Here is a 24602-nt window from a genome sequence, read left to right as displayed (position 1 = left end):
AAAGGTGTTGAATAGTTTTTTACTGCCCTTCCATAATATCAAAATATCATCCATGTAGCGAATCCACATAGTGATATTATCCGTGAAGCTTGTCATATTCTCATTAAACACACTATTTTCCTCCCACCAGCCCAGGTACAAGTTAGCATATGTTGGGGCACAAGTTGTCCCCATTGCAGTTCCCTGTACCTGGAGGTAGAGTTTGTTGTTAAATGTAAAGTGGTTGTGTGTTAGGACAAAAGATAGAAGGTCACACACAAACTCGTTATGTTTGAGATATCTAATGCCACGAGTGGAAAGGAAAGAGGCTACCGCTTTTAAGCCTACTGGATGTTGAATACTTGTGTAAAGTGACTCAACATCCATACTGCACAAAATTGTATTTGCATCAACTGTTATTCCTTCTAGGCATTTTAAAACATCCCGAGTATCCTGTACATATGAAGGCAAGGATCTTACAAATGTTCTCAGAACTTTGGCTACATAGACACTTGGGCCCTCAGTGAGGCTCCCAATACCCGATACAATTGGGCGGCCCGGTGGATGTATGGGGTCTTTATGCACCTTCGGTAAACTATAGAAGGTTGCTGTTTTGGGGGATGGGTTATACATAAATTTGTGTTCTTGTTTGGATATTACTGAGTCTTCCAATCCTTGATCTAACAGAATTTTAAGTTCTTTCATAAAAAATGGATTTGGATCATGGTCTAATATTCTGTAACAATTCTTGTCACCTAGAAGTCTCATATTTTCCTTGATGTAATTTTCTGTTTTTAGTATAACTATGTTCCCTCCCTTGTCTGGGCTTTTTATTGTAATGTCTTGCCTGTCTGATAAATCTTTGAGTGCTGCCCTTTCTTTTTTGTCCATATTGCTCTTTCTACCTCTTCCCTCTGTTGTTATGGTTTCTAGATCTTTAGACACCATTTTAACAAAAGTTTCCACATTGCTGCATGTGTCCATTGGGGGAGTGAATTTGCTCTTTGGTTTGAGTTGTGTGTAGGGACCCACTCCTGGTGGTCTTTCAATTTCTTCACACAATTCCAATAGAGTATCTAGATTATCCAAATCCTCAGTACTCATTTCCACAGAATCCAAATTTTTTGATCTGGCAAGTTTGATTTTTTTTGTAATATTTGTGCAGCAATAGTTTTCTTGTGAATAAATTAGTATCCTTTATACATTCAAAGTGATCCATATTAGAGGTAGGAGAATATGAGAGGCCTCGTTTAAGGACTTTAATGGCCGTCTGTGATACCTACCTGTAATAAGTGCACTAATTTCAATCCTGACCCTATTTATCAGTTGCATTCCTCTCTTGTAAAAGAATCATCTCTTTGGAGTTACTCACTCCTACACTTCATGGTTAAAAAAATAATGGCAAGAAACATCACAATCAAACATTGACAATTATCTGGTCAGTTTTTAACTTAATGTCATACTTTACAACTGGTCAATAAGAAGCAAACAGCTGATTAAGAATGTTTATTTGCAAATAGAGGTAAATACATATATTAATTTAACACACTGAAAACAAATACTAACATGTCGCTATATCCTCCAATCAGAGATACTATACCTGCTCAGGATTATGAAGACTATGATGCGACACCACAAGCACACGCAATCCCCTGTAATCATAATGAATAATGTTTTTATTCTAAGTGTGTGATATGGGGCCATGTTAGAGCGGCTAAAACAATAGAGACATTTCTATTTCAGCCAAAATGACCAGATAGAAGACTGATCGCAGTGATACCTTGTTCTTGCTGTTATTAGGGATGTCGCGCACTGATGACGCGACGCAACTCCCGGCCATTCAGCATATGGCATTCTCGGTAGCTGTAGTAACCCTCCTGTGCATTCAAAGCAACAGAGAGGCAGGGGAAATGTGCCAAAGGGTCACGTGACCGCGACCAACCAATTAGATATACTAACAGCCATGTGCTAATGACACTGACATCCTGTTGTTTGTTGTCATTATGGGATGTCGCGCGCTGATGACGCGACGCAACTCCCGGCCATTGAGGATATGGCATTCCCTGTAGCTATAACAAACTCCCCCTGCATGTTCAATCCAATAAAGGGGCAGCAAAACCAGGTGATAGGGTCACATGACCATGACCCACCAATGAGATATATCATTAGCCATGTGATATGACACAGCCAACTAGGGCCCTTCAACCTTATGTAACCCAATTTGAAGTGTGGGAGGGACATGAATGTAGAAGACCTATCACAGTCTGATATCAATTATCCAATAGGGTAAGGATCATGTGTATAAAGATTTGAGAGAATCACTTTGTAACTGCCCCCGATGAAGCCACAACGGTGAAACATATGTTGGGCAGGCTAAGCGCTACCACCTAGTGCGCTGGCTAAATCGGAGAGGTCTGTTGCCTTTTCTCAGTTAGAGTGTTTCGGAGCCTTCAATGGGAAGCACAACACTCTGACTACTTTCTATTTCATATGGTTCCGAGTACAAGACACATACTTTGTGATCTTGAGATAGCTGTATATTGCTTACCAAGACAGACCTATAGGTTCATTAATCTTTGAACCTGATGGTCTGGCACAACTGTGTGTGTATACCTGCATATATTAGCATCAAGCTGGCTCAATTGAATATATCATACTAAGTTCGAGCGCACACACAATATTTGGTAATACTCTCCATTTTCTATACATTTAGGAGTAGTCCTCAAACGACATAGAATTGTATTGGAACAACTACCACTGTTAGTATAATTATATAGCAGTGGGACATCCTGATTGACAATAGTTGTTACCAGTGTACACTGTCAGTTTGAATTAGAGCACATAGTTACCTTCTCCGTTTTTAATTTAATTATTTTATTCGCTTTGGTTCACGTTAGTATTGCTGCAATAAATATATTTTAATCAATTTATCAATAAATAGTCATTTTTAATATAGGCATAGGTGTTCTTCTGTGCGGGTATTAGTCAGCTCTCTTTCTTTCCTGTGTTCCTTATTTTAACAGAGCTTAAAATAAGCTCTTACTTGTTAGTAACTTGTGTAACGGGTATTCCCTCTATCCCAATCACAGATACAGTGTGTGTGCGTGGAAACCTATGTGTTACCAGGTGTGGTGCATATACCTGTAGGTTCACAAGAGGCCTGAGCCTCCGCTTGTTGGGAACCTGGGGTGAGTCCGTCAGCTCGATCTGATTTACAGCGCCTCCACCTGTGCAGGGTTCTAGAAATGTAGAAGGTTGCCTACACAGGACCCACATATACAATAAGTACATACACGAAGATGTATATAACCAGTTTATATATATGCAGGAAATAACACACACTTAATAACACTCCCCCTAGGGGGTAACTCCACAGTCTATAACGCAGTCCCAAAGTGTCTTTCACTCCACTAGGAGTGTACCTACCCACCACCGTGTATCCCCACACCGTGTCCACAGCCTAACCCCTTTGTCCCGTGGTCAGCGCTGCCACTATGTGTAATTATAATATATAGGATACATTGGTGCACTTAGGAAGGTACCTGCCGAGCGCTCCTGCACTCGTGCCTGCCAGCAACTTCGAAAAGGATCTGCCGCTTGGTGATCCCATCTGATCCGGTGTTTCCTCGCACGAGGGTCTGCCAGGGGCGATCCCACCCTGGGGATAGTCTCTGTCTCTTTGGGCACAGACTTGAGCCCAAGTCTCTTCACGGAAGCGCAGCGCCCGCTGTGTCCCTATCTATCACTGGCACTAATGTGACAAAGTCCCTAACCTAGGGCCTGTCCCTATAGCACCACAAGCTGGGGGAGTTCAGGACCTATCTGAGGCCTACGGGGGTTACTGGCCTAATGCAGTGGGTCACAGACCCCTGCACTCACCTCCTTCCCCTAGCTCTCCTGGTCCAGCACTAACCATCTCCCGCGCGCGCGAAATTTATCAATCCCCTGCAAGCAGGGAGCTCCCGCAGCCCTATTGGCTCCCTGTAGTCCCGTTTAAGAGCCTTCCCTGGTAGGCTAGCGTTCGCGCGCTCCTTCCTGTGCATGCGCAACTCTGCCGGGACTTACTGCGCATGCGTGATCTAACGCAAGAGGGCGGCGCCCTGCTCGGGAGCCGCCGGGGACCGCCGGAACGCTAAAACGCTCCCTGCACTGGCCCCGGGGTCGCGGGGCAGCAGGCACGCAGAGGGGACCTGGCTACACTTGTAACCTTGGCTAAGAATGAATGAACCTTTAATACAAAAGTCTATCATTTAAGATTTTTAGGCATATTCACTTTTTTTTTTTTTTACTAATTCTATAAAATGGCCTCTGAAACATTGTACACTATTTTATATCCACAGTAATATACAAATAATTAATCATAATGGTAAAGCATAAAAAGAAATGACAACATTACTATGAATCACAAACAAAGCTTATTAAAGCTGCAGACCAAGCAATATCCTTCCTACATGTGTGTTTTTCTAATAAATCAGTTCTGTACTATGAGAAAATACTTGTAGCATTTTTTTTAACAAAATCAACTCCGAATGACATTTTTAATGTATTATAATGTAACAAGCATTTTTTGTTTCTATAGCAACCATTTACAAAGTCACGTCCCCTTCCTTTTCTGAAACAGGCTCTGGCACACCCCTTTCTGAGCCCTGCCCTCTCTCTAGCAGTGCACCAATTGTATCTAGTGACTGCCTGGTCACATGATATTCCCCACTTTGCATCTTTGGTCCTCTTCTGCTGCACTGACAGCCATTTAGTGAACCCCCGAGCAAAATCTTCGCCGGTTGAGCACAGGAGAACGGATCGATCGGCAACTTAGCTAATTACTTATCATTATGTGGATTGTATTGATGAACATATTAAAGGGGATTTTTTTTTTAAACGGCAGCTTGGACTGCTGCTTTAAAAGGTTTACATCAAGAGAAACAAATGTACTAAAAATTAGCTGAAACATTGTAATTTTATTTTTCCCCATTGCCAAAGGTAAAAACTAGTTACCAGTGCCGCCAACAGGGTGGTTCAGCCAGTACAGCGGTCCTGGGTCTGGTGGGTTTAGGGGCCCGGCCTTTGTCCCGAATTTCAGATATCTGCAGTGGGCCCCATGAGCTGCAGGAAGCACCGAGAGTGGAAATCTCTTCCTCTCTGCTGAGCATGGATTGGGTGGAGTCTCTGGGAGGAAAGCATGGCAGGGCTGGAGCATGTGGGGGGACAGGCTTAGGCCGCGCTTATAGTCCCGGCGACGCAACGTCGCGTCAAAACAAGTATATTGAATCTGTCACGTGCACTTATAGTAGGCGCGACAGCGACGGCTTGGTTGCGATCGCTGAAAGTCACTGAAATTTGATTTTTCGGCAATCGCAGCGTGACATCAGCGGGCATGTGAGCGGTTCAGCCAATGAGGGGGAACCGCTCACAGCCACGTCACGACCCCGGTTACCATTTCTTGCCTCTAACGCAGAAATTGCTGCGACAACGGCGACGGATGACGTCACGTCCTTAGAGGTGAGAGGTAAGGGCCAGTTCAGGGGGAAGGCACAGTTGAGGGGGAGAAAGACAGATATGAAAGGGTTACAATGGAAATAGAGAGGGGGAGACAAAAGGTTAAAATAGAAAATGAAGGAGAAAAAATTAATTCATAAAAAGGGAAAAGAGAGAGACATGAGGAGGGAAAGAGAGTGAGTAAGATGTGAAGGGGGAGGAAGAGAGATGCTGGGGAGAAGAGAATTCATAATTGTTAGAGAGGGTGACATGAGGGGGAAAAAACTGGGGAGAGAAAAACATGGAGGATTATAGAAACAGAATGGCAAGAATTGGAAAAGAAGAGGGACTAAGCATATGAGATGTGAAGGGTGTATCTAAAAGGAGAAAGACATGCTGGGGGGGGGATACATGCTGAGGGAGATGAGGGAGAGACATACTGGGGGGAGAGGAGAGAGACATGCTGGTGCGCGGGGTTGTTCGCCAGGGCTCTGTCCTGGGATCTCTTCTCCCTTTACTCTCTCTCTAAGTGGCCTTATTAAATCTCTAGGCTTCAAATATCACCTCTATGCTGATGACACAAAAATGTACCTTTCAACCCCAGACCTTACACTTGCTGTACAGACCAAAGTCTCCAAATGTCTCTCTGCTACATGAATCTGGATGGCCTTCCGCTGACTCAAACTTAACATGTCCAAGACGGAGCTCCTCATACTTCCTCCCAAGCCTGGCCCTACTGCCCCCTTCTACATTACTGTTGGCAGTACTATCATAAACCCAGTATTAAAGCACACTGCCTGGGGTCACACTCGACTCCTTCCTCACATTCACAATGTAGCTAAAACCTGTCGTTTTTACCTCCGTAACATTGCAAAGATACACCCTTTACTCTGTCCCTCTACTGCAACTCTAACGCAAGCCCTCATTCTCTCCCGTCTCGACTATTGTAACCGTCTACTGACTGGCGTTCCTGCCCCTCACCTGCCGCCCCTACAATCTATCCTTAACGGTGCTGCTAGAATCACTTTACTCTCTCCAAAATCTGTCTCGGTGTCTCTCCTGCTGAAATTCCTCTCCTGGCCTTCTAGCAAATCCCGTATTACTTACAAAATTCTCCTCCTCTCTTTTAAGGCTATTCACTCCTCTGCTCCTCCTTACATCTCAGCCCTAATTTCTCAGTATACACCTGCCCGACCCTGCCCGACTCTTGTGCTCTGTGCAAGGATGTCTTCTTTTTACCCCTTTTGTGTCTAAAGCCCTCTCCCGTCTAAAACCTCTCACTCATTGCCCCACACGTCTGGAATGCCCTTCCCCTCAATATCCGACTGGCACCCTCTCTCTCCTCCTTTAAGACCTATTTAAAAACATACCTCTATAATGAAGCATATAACACCTTTCTACTGTCTCTGTAAGTTCTCCATAATTACCACTTAGATTGTAAACTCTTCGGAGCACGGACTCTCTTTCCTATTGTTACTGTAATGTCTGAAGCGCTTATTCCCTGTATCTGTTATATTATTATGTCACATACAGTATATTACTGCTGTGACGCGCTATGTACATAAATGATGCTATATAAATAAAGATATACATAAATAGAATTATATGTTGGGGGGAAAGAGACATACTGGTGGGGAGGGAGGAGAGAGAACAACAAGCTGGGGGGATGGGAGAGGAAAATACATTCTGGGTGGGAGGGGAAAGAAATACATGCAGGGCACGCTGGAGGGAAAGGATGGGGAAAGACATACTGGTGGGGGGGAAAGAGAGAACAACATTCTGGGGGTAGAGGAGAAATTTTTTGGGGGGGGACGGAGGAGAGAAAGACATACGGGGCAAGGGGAGGAGCAGGGAGAGGAGACAGCAATGCTGGGGGGAGAGGAGAAAGACATACTGGAGAAAAATAAATTGAGAAATACAATAGGGGAATGAAAGAAGAAAAACACATTGGGGAAAGAAAAAACGTGAAAGACATGAGGGGGAAAAGAATATACATGGGAGGAGGGGACAAGGAGACAAGAGGAAAAGATGGAATGACAAAGGGTGTGTGAGAGAGAAACCAGAGGGAAAAGAGAGAAAGACATGGAGGTGGAGGGGAGGGGGGAGCGAGGAGACATAACGGGGCATGAATGTTTTCACACAAGAAGGGTAGCGTCATTGACTGGGGTATGTGACAGATTTTGTTCTACCCCTATTTTCTTCTGTAGCTGAACATTGAGGCTTCCACCCTCTTGATCTCCTGAGTTAACCTACTAATGCCATCTTCATGATCATTACAAAGGGTAATCATACTCTCCACAAAATGTAGCACTTGGAATGGTTAGTGCAAGTGGCAACACATGGAAATGGAGATGGAGTTACTGAAAAGAAAGTTTTCATGTCCCTCTTGAATGTAGCAATCAATCATCCCATGATAATTCCAACAGTGACTCCTTTGAGCACTTAATGGGCACATTTACTATGTGGTGCAAATCTGTATGACACCTTACAGCTCATTCACTATATTATAGTGGCGTGAGGAAAGCTCCAAGGTGAACCCTCATATTTATCATAGGGATAGGGTTACTTTCTCATATACTCCTCGCTTGTACTCCTACACCACCTCTTCCACAAATAAAACAAAAGGAAGAATACATAAAATACGAGAATGCATACCAATTTCACACTCGAGAAGGAGGGACGGAGAAAATTGACACTATGACAAGGCACTGGGAAGTATTTGAGGAGATGCATCTATACCCCTCATCCGGTATAAGCAACCAAAGTTTAAAAATGTCACATTTCTAGCTGTTGACATACAGTACAATGTTTTACCTTGCACCGATGATGCAGAGACCGTACCTGTTTATCTAACATCTGTGTTTCTTGCAATTCCAGACCTTTATAGAGAGACCTCAGTTTCTCTTCTCTTTCCAAATGTAGAATCTCTCGTAAAAGAAACATGTTGGTTCGTTTCTGGGTCTCGTCAGACGCAAAGTGTGCTAATTGTTGCTGATACCGCCAGAGATCGATATTAACTCCTTCACTCAGTGGAGGGGGATTTGGTGGCAGATGGATGTCTAGCTTGACAACTGTCTGAATTAGTTCCTGTTCTTGGCATAACACAAACTGGTAGAGCTGATAGTGTCTGATGAATGTGTCGATGAAGTAATCAAGTAAAATAAGCACATGGTTGGAGGGGAGATCAATTTCAAACTCATGAATTTTATCTTCTATCATGTGCATGATCTCCAAAATAGTTACCCCTAATAATAAAAACAAGAAAATGTGTCTCAATAAATGTATGGCAACATTTCTCACAATGCAATAAGGTATACAATAAACATTATATCAGCGGTTACCAACCTTGTTTTGCTCCACACACCCTCTCTATAACAAAATAACCGCATTTTCCATACCACACACTTTTTAGATACTCATACAGATGTAGCAAGTGACACTGTTGCTAGTGATAACACAACAAATCCCATATGATTCAATGGCAATAATCGCACTGTATATTACACTGCATCACAACACATCACTCCAAAAAGATGATGAAGCAATGGTGATGATGTCACTGTATATAATCTTTTGTCACATACGTTTTAATAAATAATTGCAATTTATCTCTAAAAATAAAGTCGTGTGGATATTAGGCTTCTTCTTTGTGGCTGTCCTCTCTCCAACAGTAACCCGAGGATTAAAAGCCACAATAGTATGGGATATCACTTCAAATTACCTTGTGTGCCACTCGTACAAAAACGTTGGGAAGCACTGTTCTACGACTCAAGAACCATCCAATTTCATAACTTTATTTATGATCATATATTAACATTCGGGATGCACATTGATACCCTGACATCCAAAACCTATGCCAAACTAGGTGTACTTTATAGGAACACATCCTCCCTAAGTCTGCTGGTATCGCACAGCAGATGCTAATGCCAATTATCGACTATGGGGACATAGTATACAGCTCGGCACCCAAAACCCATCTTAGCAAACTTAATAATCTCTACAATTCAATATGCAGTTTTGTTCTCCAATGCAAGTACAACACACATCACTGCGAAATGCTCAAAGAACTAGATTGGTTATCACTTGAGTCTAGGCGCAAAGTTCACCTCTCCTGTCTTGCCTTTAAATACATTCTGGGCAAGCTACCCGTCTATCTGAACAAGCTCCTCACCCCTACCACATGCAGCACTTATCACCTGAGATCTGACTCCAAAAGACTGTTCATAGTCCCAAGGTTCAGGAAAGAATCTGTCCGCTCCTCCTCCTCTTACCTTGCACCCCAAAACTGGAACAACCTACCGGAGACTTTCACAGCCACCATCAGTCTAAATTCTTTCAAAACTAAAGCTGTCTCACATTTTAATCTGGTCTGTAACTGTTACATACTCCTATAATATACATTATCTTTACTGCGCATGCCATGTCTTGTATATAATGTATAACCTGTTCACTTATGTAACTATGTATTTGTAACCATGTATTATTTATCATCAGAACTCTGTGCCAGGACATACTTGAAAACGAGAGTTAACATCCAATGTATTACTTAATGGTAAAATATTTTATAAATAAATGAAATATGTTGCAGCCATCTCAGATGCACTAGGGGACTTCATTTATTCTATGCAACTTCAAATATTACATTCATCTTTCAAATGAAAAAAAATATCTATTTAATACAAACGGAAAGCAATGTTTAAATATTCCAACAAAAACAAACAAATATATTGTTCGAATGGGTCTGTTTTCTTGCCTATTAAAAAAACATTCAAATTTGTTTAGCTAGTGTATTCTATAATGAACTTTAACAAAAAAAGTAGTGCAGCATTTTCCCCCTTAAATCTTATTTGCCAATCTTGTACTTCTTAAAGTACAATTACTAAAAAGATTATAACATTTAAAGTTATCCATTAATAATGCAATCTTAGACAACACAAATCTGTAGGTTATCCTACATTTCAATATACTGTAGGATGCATTGGGGCATTAGCCAAACGTACTCTTAGGCTTAGCCCATTACAAGTAAAGTGCATATGTACATAATAATGTGAATGAACAGAAAAAAGAAGCAAGCACAAATACCACTGCAGCCCAGTGCCCCATGCTATATATTTCCGGCCCTAACATTATAAGTCCCGGTAAGGAGCTGGCAGCGTTAGGGTTAAACTCCTCTCACATGGGCCAGCACTTGAGTCTCCCCACTAGGATGTTATTTTGTTGCGGTTTCCATGCACTAGTCTGGAACCGTTGGAGCATGTGCCAGAGGTGGAGGGGGGAATGGGGGGGAGGCGCTAATTTCAGCAGTGCTGCCCTATCACAGGAGCTTAGGAGTAGGACCCTCCCCTGGTATAAAAGACAGTTCCCCAGTGTAGCCTGCTCCTTAGGGAGTGGGCATGGTTCTACCTTGCCCCATCAGTGGGAAAGGAGGTTAAGACTAGCCCATGGGCCTCAAGCTCTTGGAGGCCTAGACAAGGTGATCCTGTAAAGAAATGCAAGCTGCGAGGGAAAGGCTTTTTTTGAACATCTATGAGAAGTGATCCTCTCTTGCATGAGAAGGAATTGTGTGAGCTGGTCCATCAATACATGGTTATACTGGTTCCTGTGGGGAAGAATCCCTGACCCTGGCAGAACCCTGCAGGATGGAGGCGCTGCACCATCCTGAAAACCTGTCCTGTTATCCTACTCCCCATACCATCGCGGAGACTCAGATCTTCTGGAAGCCTACAGGTGAGCACCACAGCACCATAACATCACAGTAACCTGCAAATCTCCATGCAGGGGGGGAAGTGGGGGTGGGGTAGGGGTAGTACACCACTTTTTGTGTGAAAAATATGCGATAAAAGTGTACACATTACAACCATACAGGATAGTGCGGCAAAGAAAAAAAGACTTTACTGGTGTCTCTGGATACGAACAGGACCAAATAACGGAGCGCAACTATCCTCAGGTAAAATCATAAAATTAAAAGAGGGGAATATAGTGCAATAATGCATGGTAGAAATTTGGATATAGACAAGAAATGGGAAAAGGTTACTCTTGAGGAAGTTCGCCTGAACGAAATGCGTAGGGCACCTTTTACGCAGAGAGGACTGAGGTTTCTGCACCATCCATGAAGAATACCAGTCTCCTTCAAACTTCCAGCACCTCACCATTGTGCCAGTGGCGGCCATTTTCTGGAAGTGACGTCGCGGGCAAACACGTGGAAGGGGAAGGACTGGAGAGTGTTGATCCCAGGGCGGCTCCTGCACTGCGTCCAGTGGCAGATTTCCCATTAGGCTCGAGCCTAGTGTGGCAACATTTGGGGGCGGCTAAAATTTCCATCCCCATATGGTAGTGCCGTACTCCCTGGCCTATTGGAACCTAATAGAAAGGCACTTACATGTTTCGGCTGCCTCCTTTCCGCAGCCCTCCTGCTCCTTTGGAATCCCAGCGTCAAATGACGCAGCGCAAAGTAACCAATGTGGCATCACATGGCGTTAAATTACAATGTCGCGTTTCCATGGCAACGTGTCGTCATGCGACATCATGTTTGTGACATCCATGGCGTCATTTGACGCTGGAATTCCAAAGGAGAAGCAGGACAGCAGCAAGGAGGTGGCCGACACAGGCAAGTGCGTCTAAACCCAGAGTGGTCACAACGCCTGTTATTACCGACTGCGTGTAATTGTATTTTCACTTTTCAGCTTCATGTAGTAAACTTTTTTGCACTATATTTCTCTTTCTTCGTTTGTTTGAGGAATAATCTGGTGCATTTACCTGCTGCTGGAGGACGTGTTGCTGTTTGACTGCAGAGGGGTCTTCCCCCAAATTGACTGATTAATTTGGATAAAATGCGAGTGGGATTTTGCCATTGCCATTGCTTATATCTATATCTATAAGTCTCAAATAAAATTTGTGTGTGTATGTCGGCTGGACAGCTCATTGGTCTGCGGGCCAGGCAGGGAGGAGCCAGGCAGGGAGGAGAGACACACCCGCACACTCTCCTCACACCGTGACCACGTGCGCCTCTGACCAACACCACACACACACACCACCCCCCCCTCTCCCGGTGCCCGTCACTCTCCCCCGTGTATTATCTGGCCCCGCCGGACCGCAGCTCACCTTCCCCCCTCCTGGTGGCCGTCACTCCCCCCCCACCCCCTCACCCAAGCCCGGATGCTCCGCAACATCCCCAGCCGCACCATCACCACCACGTGCGCCGCCCTGCACCGGCTCCCGGACGGAGAGGAAGCGCGGCGCGGCCCGCCTGCTCAGCAGCATACTCCAGGCTCCTCCTCCCTCGCTCCCAACGAGGAACGGAGGGGAAGCGCGGCGCAGGCCTCCTGCACTCACCCTCACGTGCATCGGCTCCCGGACGGAGGGGAAGCGCGGCCCTCCTGCTCAGCCGCAAACTCTAGGCTCCTCCCCCCTCGCTCCCAACAAGGAACGGAGGGGAAGCGCCGCGCGGGCCTCTTGCCCCCCCCTGCCAACTTCCCGAACCCACCTCCTATCAGTGCCAGGAGGGGAACCGTCTGTCGCCAGGAACCACCACCCGGTCAAGGTAAGTCTCCCACCCACCCACTGTCACCCAGTCAAAGTCAACCACACACCCACCCAGTCACCCAAGTCACTCACCCGCACAGTCACTCACCCAGTCACTCACCCACCCAGTCACTCACTCACCCACACACCCACCCAGTCACTCACCCACCCAGTCAGTCAGTCACCCACCTGGTCAGTCAGTCAGTCACTCCCCCGGTCAGTCAGTCACCCACCCGGTCAGTCAGTCAGTCACTCCCCCGGTCAGTCAGTCAATCACCCGGTCAGTCAGTCACCCACCCGGTCAGTCAGTCAGTCACTCACCCGGTCAGTCAGTCAATCACCCACCATGTCAGTCAGTCACCCACCCGGTCAGTCAGTCAGTCAGTTACCCACCCACCCAGTCAGTCAGTCACCCACCCAGTCAGTCACCCACCCAGTCAGTCAGTCACCCAGTCAGTCACCCACCCAGTCAGTCAGTCACCCACCCAGTCAGTCACCCACCCAGTCAGTCAGTCACCCACCCAGTCAGTCAGTCAGTCAGTCACCCACCCAGTCAGTCAGTCACCCACCCAGTCAGTCAGTCACCCACCCAGTCAGTCAGTCACCCACCCGGTCAGTCAGTCACGCACCCGGTCAGTCAGTCAGTCAGTCACCCACCCGGTCAGTCAGTCAGTCACACACCCGGTCAGTCAGTCAGTCAGTTACCCACCCAGTCAGTCAGTCAGTCAGTTACCCACCCAGTCAGTCAGTCACCCACCCAGTCAGTCAGTCAGTCACCCACCCAGTCAGTCACCCACCCAGTCAGTCACCCACCCAGTCAGTCAGTCACCCACCCAGTCAGTCAGTCACCCACCCAGTCAGTCAGTCACCCACCCAAGTGTCAGTCACCCACCCAGTCAGTCAGTCACCCAGTCAGTCACCCACCCAGTCAGTCAGTCACCCACCCAGTCAGTCACCCACCCAGTCAGTCAGTCACCCACCCAGTCAGTCAGTCAGTCACCCACCCAGTCAGTCAGTCACCCACCCAGTCAGTCAGTCACCCACCCAGTCAGTCAGTCACCCACCCGGTCAGTCAGTCACGCACCCGGTCAGTCAGTCAGTCAGTCACCCACCCGGTCAGTCAGTCAGTCACCCACCCGGTCAGTCAGTCAGTCAGTTACCCACCCAGTCAGTCAGTCAGTTACCCACCCAGTCAGTCAGTCACCCACCCAGTCAGTCAGTCAGTCAGTCACCCACCCAGTCAGTCACCCACCCAGTCAGTCACCCACCCAGTCAGTCAGTCACCCACCCAGTCAGTCAGTCACCCACCCAAGTGTCAGTCACCCACCCAAGTGTCAGTCACCCACCCACCCAGTCAGTCATCCACCCACCCAGTCAGTCACCCACCCACCCAGTCAGTCACCCACTCATCCAGTCAGTCACCCACTCACCCAGTCAGTCACCCACTCACCCAGTCAGTCACCCACTCACCCAGTCAGTCACCCACTCACCCAGTCAGTCACCCACCCAGTCAGTCACCCACCCAGTCAGTCAGTCACCCACCCAGTCAGTCAGTCACCCACCCAGTCAGTCACCCACCCGGTCAGTCAGTCACCCACCCGGTCAGTCAGTCACCCACCCGGTCAGTCAGTCAGTCAGTCACCCACCCAACCGGTCAGTCAGTCAGTCAGTCACCCACCCGGTCAGTCAGTCAGTCACCCACCCGGTCAGTCAGTCAGTCAGTTAAAGGGTCAGTCACCCACCCAGTCAGTCACCCACCCACCCAGTCAGTCACCCACCCAGTCAGTCACCCACCCAGTCAGTCAGTCAGTCACCCACCCCGTCAGTCACCCAAAAAACCCCACCCATTCAGTCTGTCACCGACCCCACTCACCGACCAACCAAAACCCAACCCAGTCACCGAACCGTCACCGACCCAGAAAAAGTCACCCAGTCACCGACCCAGTCACCGACCCAGAAAAAGTCACCATCACCGACCCAGTCACCGACCCACCCACCGACCCAAAAAAAGTCACCCAGTCACCGCACCCACTGACCCAAAGTCAATCAGTCACCGACCCACCCCCTCAGTCAAGTGTCACCCACCCACTCAGTCAAGTGTCACCCACCCACTCAGTCAAGTGTCACCCACCCACTCAGTCACCCACACACTCAGTCAACTCAGTCAGTCACCCACCTAGCTGTCAAGGGGGGGTAGCTGTCAAGGGGGGGAAGCCCAACCCTGTCGCCCGCCCCTCCAAAATTACATCCTGGGCAACGCCGGGTATATCAGCTAGTATATATATATATATATATATATATATATATATATATATATATATATATATATATATATATGTATATATGTATATATATATGTATATATATATGTATCCAAATTTGTACCATACATTATTGCACTATATTAACCTCTTTTTATTTTATGATTTCACCTGAGGATATTTGAGCTCTGTCATTTGTTCCTATACATAATAATGTGCTTATAGATCTATTGATTTAAAAATATTGTTACATTAAGATGTACATCTCATCCAAGCACGTTCAACTCATAATTTGCAGCCACAGTAGAACAATATTTATCGCTGAATCTACCAATTTTTAAAAAAAAAAAAACATGTACCTTTGTTTCTAATATCAAACCATCAAACTTTATAGATGACTGTTTAATACAAGACAAATTCGCGTTCATTGTAAACAAATGGACATTGAATCTGCACTAAAGATATGGGAATCACAATGGGGGATTACAATGTTGAGTTGATGCTAAGAGTGCTAATTGTGTGTTATGTCCCTTGCTGTCATTTACTCTAATTGTGTTAATGAGTTATTTGGAGACTGCTTAAGTAGAGCAATTACATGTTACCTGGAGCAGTTTTGTTTTCTCTTTGTGTCAGTTACCCCTGCTAGGCGGTGTTACAGTACCTGCATGCGGTCTAGGATATTTGATCGCGGACATTTCGCCGAGACCAAATGGCCGCTGGCACTTCACCACAACTCACCCTGCCGCCGGCCACTTCACTGCCAGCGACAAAGGAAAGTGCCTTACCCTAAACCCTTACCCTAAACCCCCAACCCTAAACTCACACCCTAAACCCCCCACCCTAAGCCGTTACCCTAAACCCCCAACCCTAAGCCCTTACCCTAAACCCCCCATCCTAAGCTCTTACCCTAAAATCCCCTACCCTAAGCCCTTACCCTAAAACCCCCTACCCGTAGCCCTTACCCTAAACCCCCCTACTCTAACTTCGTACCCTAAAACACCATACCCTATGCCCTTACCCGAAACCCCCCTACCCTAAGCTCTTACCCTAAACCCCCCTACCCTAAGCCCTTACCCTAAAAACCCTACCCTAACCCCCTACCCTAAGCCCTTACCCTAACACCCCCTACCCATAGCCCTTACCCTAAACCCCCCTACCCTTACCATAAAACACCCTATCTTATGCCCTTACCCTAAAACCCCATCCTAAGCCCTTACCCTACCCCCTACCGTAACCGCTAAAACCCTTAAATGAATCACCTACCCTAACCATTAAAACCTTTACATTAATTCCCTACCCTAACCACTAAAACCCTTTACATTAACCCCCTACCCTAACCACTAAAACCTTTACATTAACCCCCTACCCTAACCACTAAAACCCTTAACATTAACCCCCTACCCTAACCACTAAAACCCCTTAAAAGAACCCCCTACCCTAAACAGTAATACAATGTACCTTAGAAGCGGCCAGCGGCGGGACTTCCAGCGGCGGATCGGCTGCGACAAAGTGGCAGAAGCCATTTGGTCAGGGCGAAACGGCACGACCCAATGTCCCCTTCCGCCTCCATGCATCTGATATGTGAGTGCGAGAACATACATGGCAGTATAACCACAGGTACATCTCGTAATAGGTCCGGATGGAGCCAGTACAGCAAGGGTTACAGATCTTACTGGAACAGTTTCTTCACAAATAACCGATTGTGATAATAAGAAGTATATCAGACTTGGGGCATTCTACTGACAGTGGCAAACACCTCTCACATACAGTACAAACTGATAGAGCAAAGGCAGTCTTTCTAACCCCTCGCAATCAAAATGGAAGAGGTTTGAAATAGAAGATGTTCAGTGCTACCAGGATTGGGCGATAACAATTTTTTTTCCATAATAATGATACTGTATTAAGTAATTTATCGTGATAAATACCCCCCCCCCCAAAAAAAAAGTAATTAAAAACTGTTCCAGGTTATGTACTGTAAAATATTTCTTAGAAAAATGCCTTTAATTCTTAGTATATTTTTTATTTTACGAAGAAAACATTTTTAAATTAAAACTATTTTACAATACAGTAAATGAACTAAACCCCACTAAAGCCTTTTTTTTTCACCTGACACAGCATTAGTCCCCCTTTCCTGCACACATTTAATGGGCATGGGGGAGGAGGGAAATAAGGGGCATGGAGGTGGTGGGGGTTAAGAGGCTTTGGGGAGGAAGGGGTTAACATAAAAGTAACGCATCGAAGATGTAATGTTAAGCCAATGCTAATTCCACACAATTTCACCCCAACCCAATGCTCACATATACATATGTAACATAGCCTCCCGGCAGTTACTTCTGTTTCTGGGCCTTTCCTCTGTCAGTCCTGTTAGTGCAGGCAGTGGAAAGGTTAAATCCAGTTTTAGGCCTGTATGTGTATTTCAGCCTTGAATGTTGTAGCAATATTCGAGGGCGGACCTTGCAACTCTGAGGTTGTCAATCTAAGGGGTGGATATTGGTTGGAACGCCACCTGCTGTGTGTGGGCCAATCTGTATCCGGCTCTGGCTTGTAATGAGTCAGAGTTAGAGACTGTGATGGGGGAGGGGTGCCAAGCGAGTAATAAAGGGGTCACCCCCATTAGGCACCCCTTCCACCGTCTGGGAACTAAGGGGTTAACCCGAAATGTACGTATAATACATATGTTCCCCTGCTTCATAACCAAGAGGTATGTCCCTTGGTTATCCTATTCCCACATTTAGATGGAATTGGTGTATTTTTATTCCCCTGCCTCATGGCAAACCGTTTTATTTGCTAAGTGTTTATATTGGTACAATTATGGTGTTTGTACCTTTGCAGTGTATGCAGCAACCACATACACTGGGATCCAGGTGGGAGGGAAAGGGTTAATGGGAATTTTGTGTTTATGGCCCTTTGTCCCTTTTCCCACCTTTGCAGGCTCCATTTTGCAGTTTCTTCATAGGTCGCCATTGGGGCTCCATATAACCCTATGGATATTCCGGCGATTTGGGCCTGATATCGTAGAAGACCTGCATGTGGCGCCCGAGAGGAGGAGCGGCGGTTCCCCATATAAGTCAATGGAGCCATTCATTTCAATGACGATTCCTCGAAGCCGACCTCCAGGAACGGGTTGGCAGCCATCCAAACCGCAGACCGCAGACCGCAAGAGCGGAAACATTGTCTTGAAGAGAGCTTTGATCACTCCCTGGTCAAGTTCAAATTCAATTGGTGTGGGAAACTTAGGTTCTAGGGCACCCAGGAATAAAATTCTTTTTGCCCCTAGACCCTAGGAACCCACTCACATGACCCCAACCGGGTCCGAGAGTTAATGACCCCGGTAAAGGGTCACGCTCGTTATAAGGGTCGCACCATAGACACTAATGGCGGAGGTAAAAGCCGCGAGTAAAAACGGCAAAGCCAGACTGAGCAGAAACCTGGAACCCATAACTCCGGTTCTGTTCAACTTAGAGGACTGAGATTTGGCCACCATGTAGTCCTAGTTCCTGCAGGATTGCATGGCAAATACCGACCCTCTCGGGGCAACAGAACGGAGTCAGGGTAATTGCAAAGTTTGGGTTTCTGCCATTGACTTGCATGGCAGAAAAAAGCTTTGTGTTCAAAAGTGCTTTTAAAACTGCAATTGTGTAACTCCGGTTCGGTGGGTCACAGCGAGCTGAAACTTGGCCACCATGGAGTTCCCTCCGGCATGAGGGTCTGGCAAGTTTCAACCCGCTCGGCCCAGCCAAACGGATTATTTTAATATATATAGATATTAAGGAAGGTACTGTATTTCCAGGCGGGGAGAAAAGCCCACGAAAGTTAATGGGTCTGCTTAATGTTAATGCTCAGGGGGGCGACCCATTGTCTACAACAGACCCCCTGATCAAAGGCTCAACCACTCTGGTTGGATACATTAGGGCGGAGAAACGCAGGGCTTGAGTGGTCTGTAAGTACTATAATTCACACTTACAGACAAAGGATTTCCTGACCAGATCCAAGTCTGGTAGACTTTTAGGCGCCCTGAGTTTTGTGTGGGGCTAAAGAAATGAGACCCCAAGGGCCAGATGTGCCAACTAATGTACCAACTAACTGGGGGCATGATCTAACAATGCTTCCCATGTTAGCTGGCAAAGGGTCATTGGGTGGAGGTAATTGATGTCCAATGCCTGACACCCTCTGTGAATGTATAGGGCTGGAATCCCATATAAACCAGTGTAAACTCTATACCCATTGTCTTCGTGATATCTTCGATTTTACCAACTACTTGACGCCTGATTGCTGTATGAATTGCCAATCTTGTACCCGATTGCTTCATTACCCAACCCCTAAGTAAGTGCTATATTTTGTCTGTTATTTGTATCATCTGGTGTGTTCACCTATCTAAGAAATAAACTATCTTTATTATATCTAAGTCGTGTTCAATTCAACCCAGAAAGAGAGAAAAAAGTATGGTGAAAGAGAGGGGGGAAAGATAGGGAGATGGGGTGGGGAGAGTTCGTCCCTCCCCTTGTCTGGTCGCGCCTCTTCTAATATCCCTTACGGCTCAACTGGTGTTTTTGCGCCTCAAAGAATTTTATTCTGGTTCATGCTATTGGATTATCCAGAGTTCCCAAATTTTATAGAACCCTTCAGTTGAGCGCTTTAAGAAAGCCGTAAGTTTCTCCATCCTCATTACTTCATTGAGTCTATTTTTCACCTGTTGTTTTGTGGGGGGCGCTGTCTTCTTCCACGAGTATGCTACCGAGCATCTTGCTGCAGTAAGAATAAAGGAGATTAATTTCCATACTGGGCGATCAATTTCCTCTATCGGTCTGCCCAGAATGAAGGTCAGTGGATCCATAGGAATTGTGAGACTTGTGAAACCTGTGATCTCTTTTATTAAATCTTGTATTATAAGCCAGTATTTTTGAATCTCTGGACATAGTCACCAGATATGGGCCATGTCCCCTCTATGTCCACAGCCTCTCCAGCATAGATCGGAAGCCAGAGGGTAGATTTGTTTAAGTCTCACTGGTGTAAGATACCAGTGATACATTATTTTGTAAATATTTTCCTTCACCGTGGTACATATGGATGTTCCTGAGGCTGCGTCCCATATACCTTCCCAGTCCTCCCGATCTATAACTATGTTCAATTCCGCTGCCCATTTGAGCATATAATCGTGTGCGGCTAGGTTTGCCGGATTGTCCATGCCAGCGTATATTTGCGTTATTAGACCTTTTTGATGTGCTCTTTCTTGGCACAGTTTCTCAAACTTTGTGGGAGGGGGAAATTTCAACGTTGGGGACATTTTTTGTAGGAAGTGCCGAATTTGGAGAAATTTGAATGTATGTAGGTGATGTACCTTCAGTTTGGCGCGTAATTCTTGGAGACTCAGGAACTGTCCATCGCTCAGCAGATCTGCGATCACTCTGATCCCCAATGATTTGAAAATGTCGAATTGTCTAGTTTCACATCCTGGGGGGAATTTAGGGTTGTTAAATAGTGGAGTAAGTTGTGAACTGAGGGAGGAGAGCTGGAATTTCGTTTTGGCTTTCGCCCATATTTCCCATGTGTGTCTCATCGCTCCCAGTTCGAATTTGGGCGCCATATCAGTTCCCCTGTCACTGCACCAAAGATAAGCTGGCAGAGAAGGTGTTCTGGAGTATTGAGATTCAATTGCTAGCCAACATAGCTGGTCTGGGTCCGAGTTCCACATGACCGCTTGTCTTAATTGGGCTGCTTGATAATATTTAGCAATGTCTGGGGCACCCAATCCTCCTCTTGTCCTGGGCGCCATAAGGAACGACCTAGATACCCTGGGTCTCTTCCCTTGCCAGATAAATTGAAAGATTTTGTTTTGGATAGTTTTTAGTTCAGAACCAGGGATATGGTGTCTGAAAAAAGTATAATAATCTGGGGAGTATATTCATTTTAACTGAGATCATCCTCCCGATCCATGAGATCTGGTAACTTTCCCAATTATCCAGGTCTTTTTTAATTTTTTTAAAGAGGTTTGGATAGTTGTTTTGATAGAGAGAGCGGTAATTCCTTGATACATGTACTCCCAGGTATTTGATGTATGAAGGGCTCCATTTATAGTTGAAGTTTTGTTTCAATGTCCGCATCTCTGGTTCTGACAAATTTAGGTTGAGGGCGTCTGATTTGTCACTATTAATTTTGTATCCTGATATTTTACCAAATTCCGTTAGCTCCTTGTGGAGATTGGGAAGGGAGATGTGGGGTTGTGTTAGTGTTAGAATAATATCGTCTGCAAATAACGAGACTTTATAGTTTTTCCGCCAATTGGTACCCCTGTATATTTATGTTGTCTCGTATTTCAGACGCTAGAGGTTCAATTGTTAGGGCGAACAGGAGGGGAGATGAGGGACATCCCTGTCTCGTTCCATTTGTTATGTCGAATTTCTTAGCGGTTCCACCCGGGAGTTTCACCACCGCAGACGGACTGCAGTATAGTGCTCGGACTCCCTCTAGGTACGCATCTTTGAAGCCGAATTTCTGCATTGTTTTGTCAAGAAATAGCCAATCGATTCTGTCAAACGCCTTCTCTGCATCTAAGCTTAACAGAACCGCTTTGGTAGCTGTGAGGTGGGCATGATCAACGATATTTATAATTTTGCGGGTATTGTCTGAGGCTTGCCTGTCTGAGACAAACCCCACCTGGTCATTGTGGATTAATCTCGGCAAAATTGGGTTCAATCTATTTGCCAGGATTTTGCTGTAAAGCTTGAGATCGTTGTTTAGTAGAGAGATTGGCCGATAACTCCCACAGAGCAGTGGATCCCTACCCTCTTTGTGAATTATGGCGAGGTTGGCCTGGGTCATTGATGGGGGGATTGGGTTGCCCTCCATGAATGAATTGAATAAGCAAAGTAGGTGTTGAGATAGGATCGGGGAGAACCTTTTATAATAGACATTGGAGAAGCCATCGGGGCCAGGGGCTTTTGAGATTTTTAATGTTTTTATTGCGTCCGCCAACTCTTTTGGGTGATCTTTGTGTTAAGCATCAGATTTTCCTCCTCTGTCAATGTGGGCAGGAGGCAATCAGATGGGTAATTACTAATGGGTTCAGAGGTGGATATCACCGCATTCCCTCCCTGAGCCCTGAGGTTATAGAGTTTAGTATAGAATGCAGTAAATTCCTCCGCTATTTTCTGTTCATTATTGATTATTTCCCCCCGATCTGTTCTTGATTGCCGTGATCTGGGAACGTTTCTGTATACCTCTTAGTTTGCTAGCTAAAAGTCTGTCGGCCTTGTTGCCCTTGTCATAGTATTTCTGGCTAGTCCATGTGAGGGCTTTTTCTACATCTTCCATATGGGACTGTTTTAGCTCGTTTCTGGCTGCGGTCAAGGTTTTGTAATTTTTTTTCGAGGGGTTGGGTTTATGCTGTTGTTCCAGCTTTATAATTTTATTTGTCAGATCCGTTATTAATTTTACCTTGGCCTTCTTTCTATGGGATGCAATTGAGATGAAAGTTCCCCTGATTGCTGCCTTATGGGCTTCCCACAGTACAGCCGGAGATTTGACTGTACCCAGATTGAGAGCGCAATACTCCCTAAGAGCCGCTTTAATTTCTTTTTCTACTTCCGGATGGTTCAATAGAGAGTCATTCAGCTTCCAAGTGTAGGATGTTAATTTTTGAAATGGGGTTGAAAGGGTTAATGTGATAGGGGCATGATCTGACCAAGTAATGGGGCCTACGTCCGAATTGGTGGAGGCTTCCAGAATATTTTTGGTAGCAAAAAAATAGTCTATACGAGAGTATGATTGGTGTGGCGCCGAGTAAAAGGTGTAGTCTCTTTGGCCCTGGTGCTGGATTCTCCAAATGTCCATTAAAGAATATTCCCTAGTGATTGCTTTGAGTTGTTTCTCCATTTTCTGGGAGGAAGCTCTTTGCAAGCGATTTAGAGTTGAGACTCTCTCCTCAGTGGAGTTTAACACCATATTAAAGTCCCCGCCTATAATCAAAGAGGATAGGTAGGATCAATCTTTTCTAGCACTGTTTTTAGAAATTCTGTTTGATTTTCATTTGGGGCATACAGTAGATGTTGACCAGAGCGATCGCTGAGCCCGCAAGTGAGCCATATACCATTAGAAATCTACCCTCTGGATCTGAAGTTGTTTTGGTAATATTGAATGGGGTTCCTTGTCTGAGTAGAATAGCTACTCCGCGCTTTTTACTATTAAATGATGAGAAAAAACCCGTCGGGAATACATTGCTAATTAATTTGGGCAGCTCTTGAGATGCAAAGTGCGTCTCCTGGAGGAAGATGATATCTCCCTTGGACCTTTTCAGCTCCTGGAGCGCTAGTCTTCTTTTTCTGTTATTGTTTAAACCTTTCACATTCAATGGGACAAGTTTAATTGCCGACTGACTAGCCATTTGGGTTATGTGTTGGAATGTTATTCCCATTGGGATCGCGCCCTTCCCACCGGGAGGATCCTTGTATCTTAGTTCGGAGATCTTTTTCATCACATCTGGAGGTTGTGTTCTGTATGTGGGGTTCAGGTTGGCCCGACGAGGGGTTGGGGGGTGGTAGGGAAAGTCTGCTGGGACAGAATCAGCAGCAAGAGCTAAAGTAGGATGAGGTCTGCTAAGGACCTCCAGTGGATACCGCCGGGATTGGATACCGGCATTTGGGCGTATGGCCCAATGTGGAGGGGGGATCCAATGGCTCAGGTACCGCTGTGCAAGAAAAGCTCGGACCCAGATATTGGCTTAATGTAGCTCTTCCTGGGTGTGAAAAGGGGGGGGGGAGCAGGGGGAGGAGGGGGGGGGAGCAGGGGGAGGAGGGGGGGGGGAGAGAGGGGGAGGGGGCAGGGGGGGAGGGGAGAAGGGATGAGGGGGGGAGGAGGGAAAGGGGGGGTTAGAATGGGGGGGAGGAAGTGTAGGAGGAGATAGAAAACCAGGATAGTATAAAGCACAGAATGACATAGTGAAAATATTGTTAGAAACCGTGTTGATCTGTTAAACCGTTCTGTGTCTATTAGTCAGACTCGTAACCCTTGGTCTTAAGGGGTGGGGGGACCCACGTTGATAAAAAAACAAAGCAACATATAGCGAGAACATTGTTAAAATCGTTGGTGAGCATTGATATCATCTTATGTCGTTTAGTCTGATTTGTGACTCTTGAACCAGGTGGGGGGAGGGGAAAGGGAAGGTTCAAATTTATTTGCCATCTGACTCATTCTGACTAGTCTCTTGTGACTTGATGAGAACGTATCTTGCTCTAAGTGAATTCGCGTTGATAGTCATGTTATATCAAGAGCTGTACCTCAACACTTATTCACTTAGTTTAGACACTCTCAGGGATCACTTTATATCCCTGACCTGCGTAGTCCACCTTTGTGGAGCGTTTGTGAGGTAAG

General features: G+C 45.8%; 1 protein-coding gene across 3 annotated transcripts in view; it reads right to left on the bottom strand.

Annotated features, from left to right (window-relative positions):
- Window positions 1-24602, bottom strand: part of C4H8orf74 (chromosome 4 C8orf74 homolog) — a 71430-nt gene that overhangs the window by 8652 nt on the left and 38176 nt on the right. For all 3 annotated transcript variants that reach the window (XM_075598693.1, XM_075598695.1, XM_075598694.1), the window contains exon 3: window positions 8296-8699. In XM_075598693.1, coding sequence (XP_075454808.1) covers window positions 8296-8699 — 404 coding nt within the window. The remainder of the gene's footprint in view (window positions 1-8295; window positions 8700-24602) is intronic.

Source organism: Ascaphus truei, chromosome 4 (assembly GCF_040206685.1).
Source record: "Ascaphus truei isolate aAscTru1 chromosome 4, aAscTru1.hap1, whole genome shotgun sequence".
NCBI classification, from domain to species: domain Eukaryota; kingdom Metazoa; phylum Chordata; class Amphibia; order Anura; family Ascaphidae; genus Ascaphus; species Ascaphus truei.
This window is presented reverse-complemented; position numbering and strand designations above follow the sequence as displayed.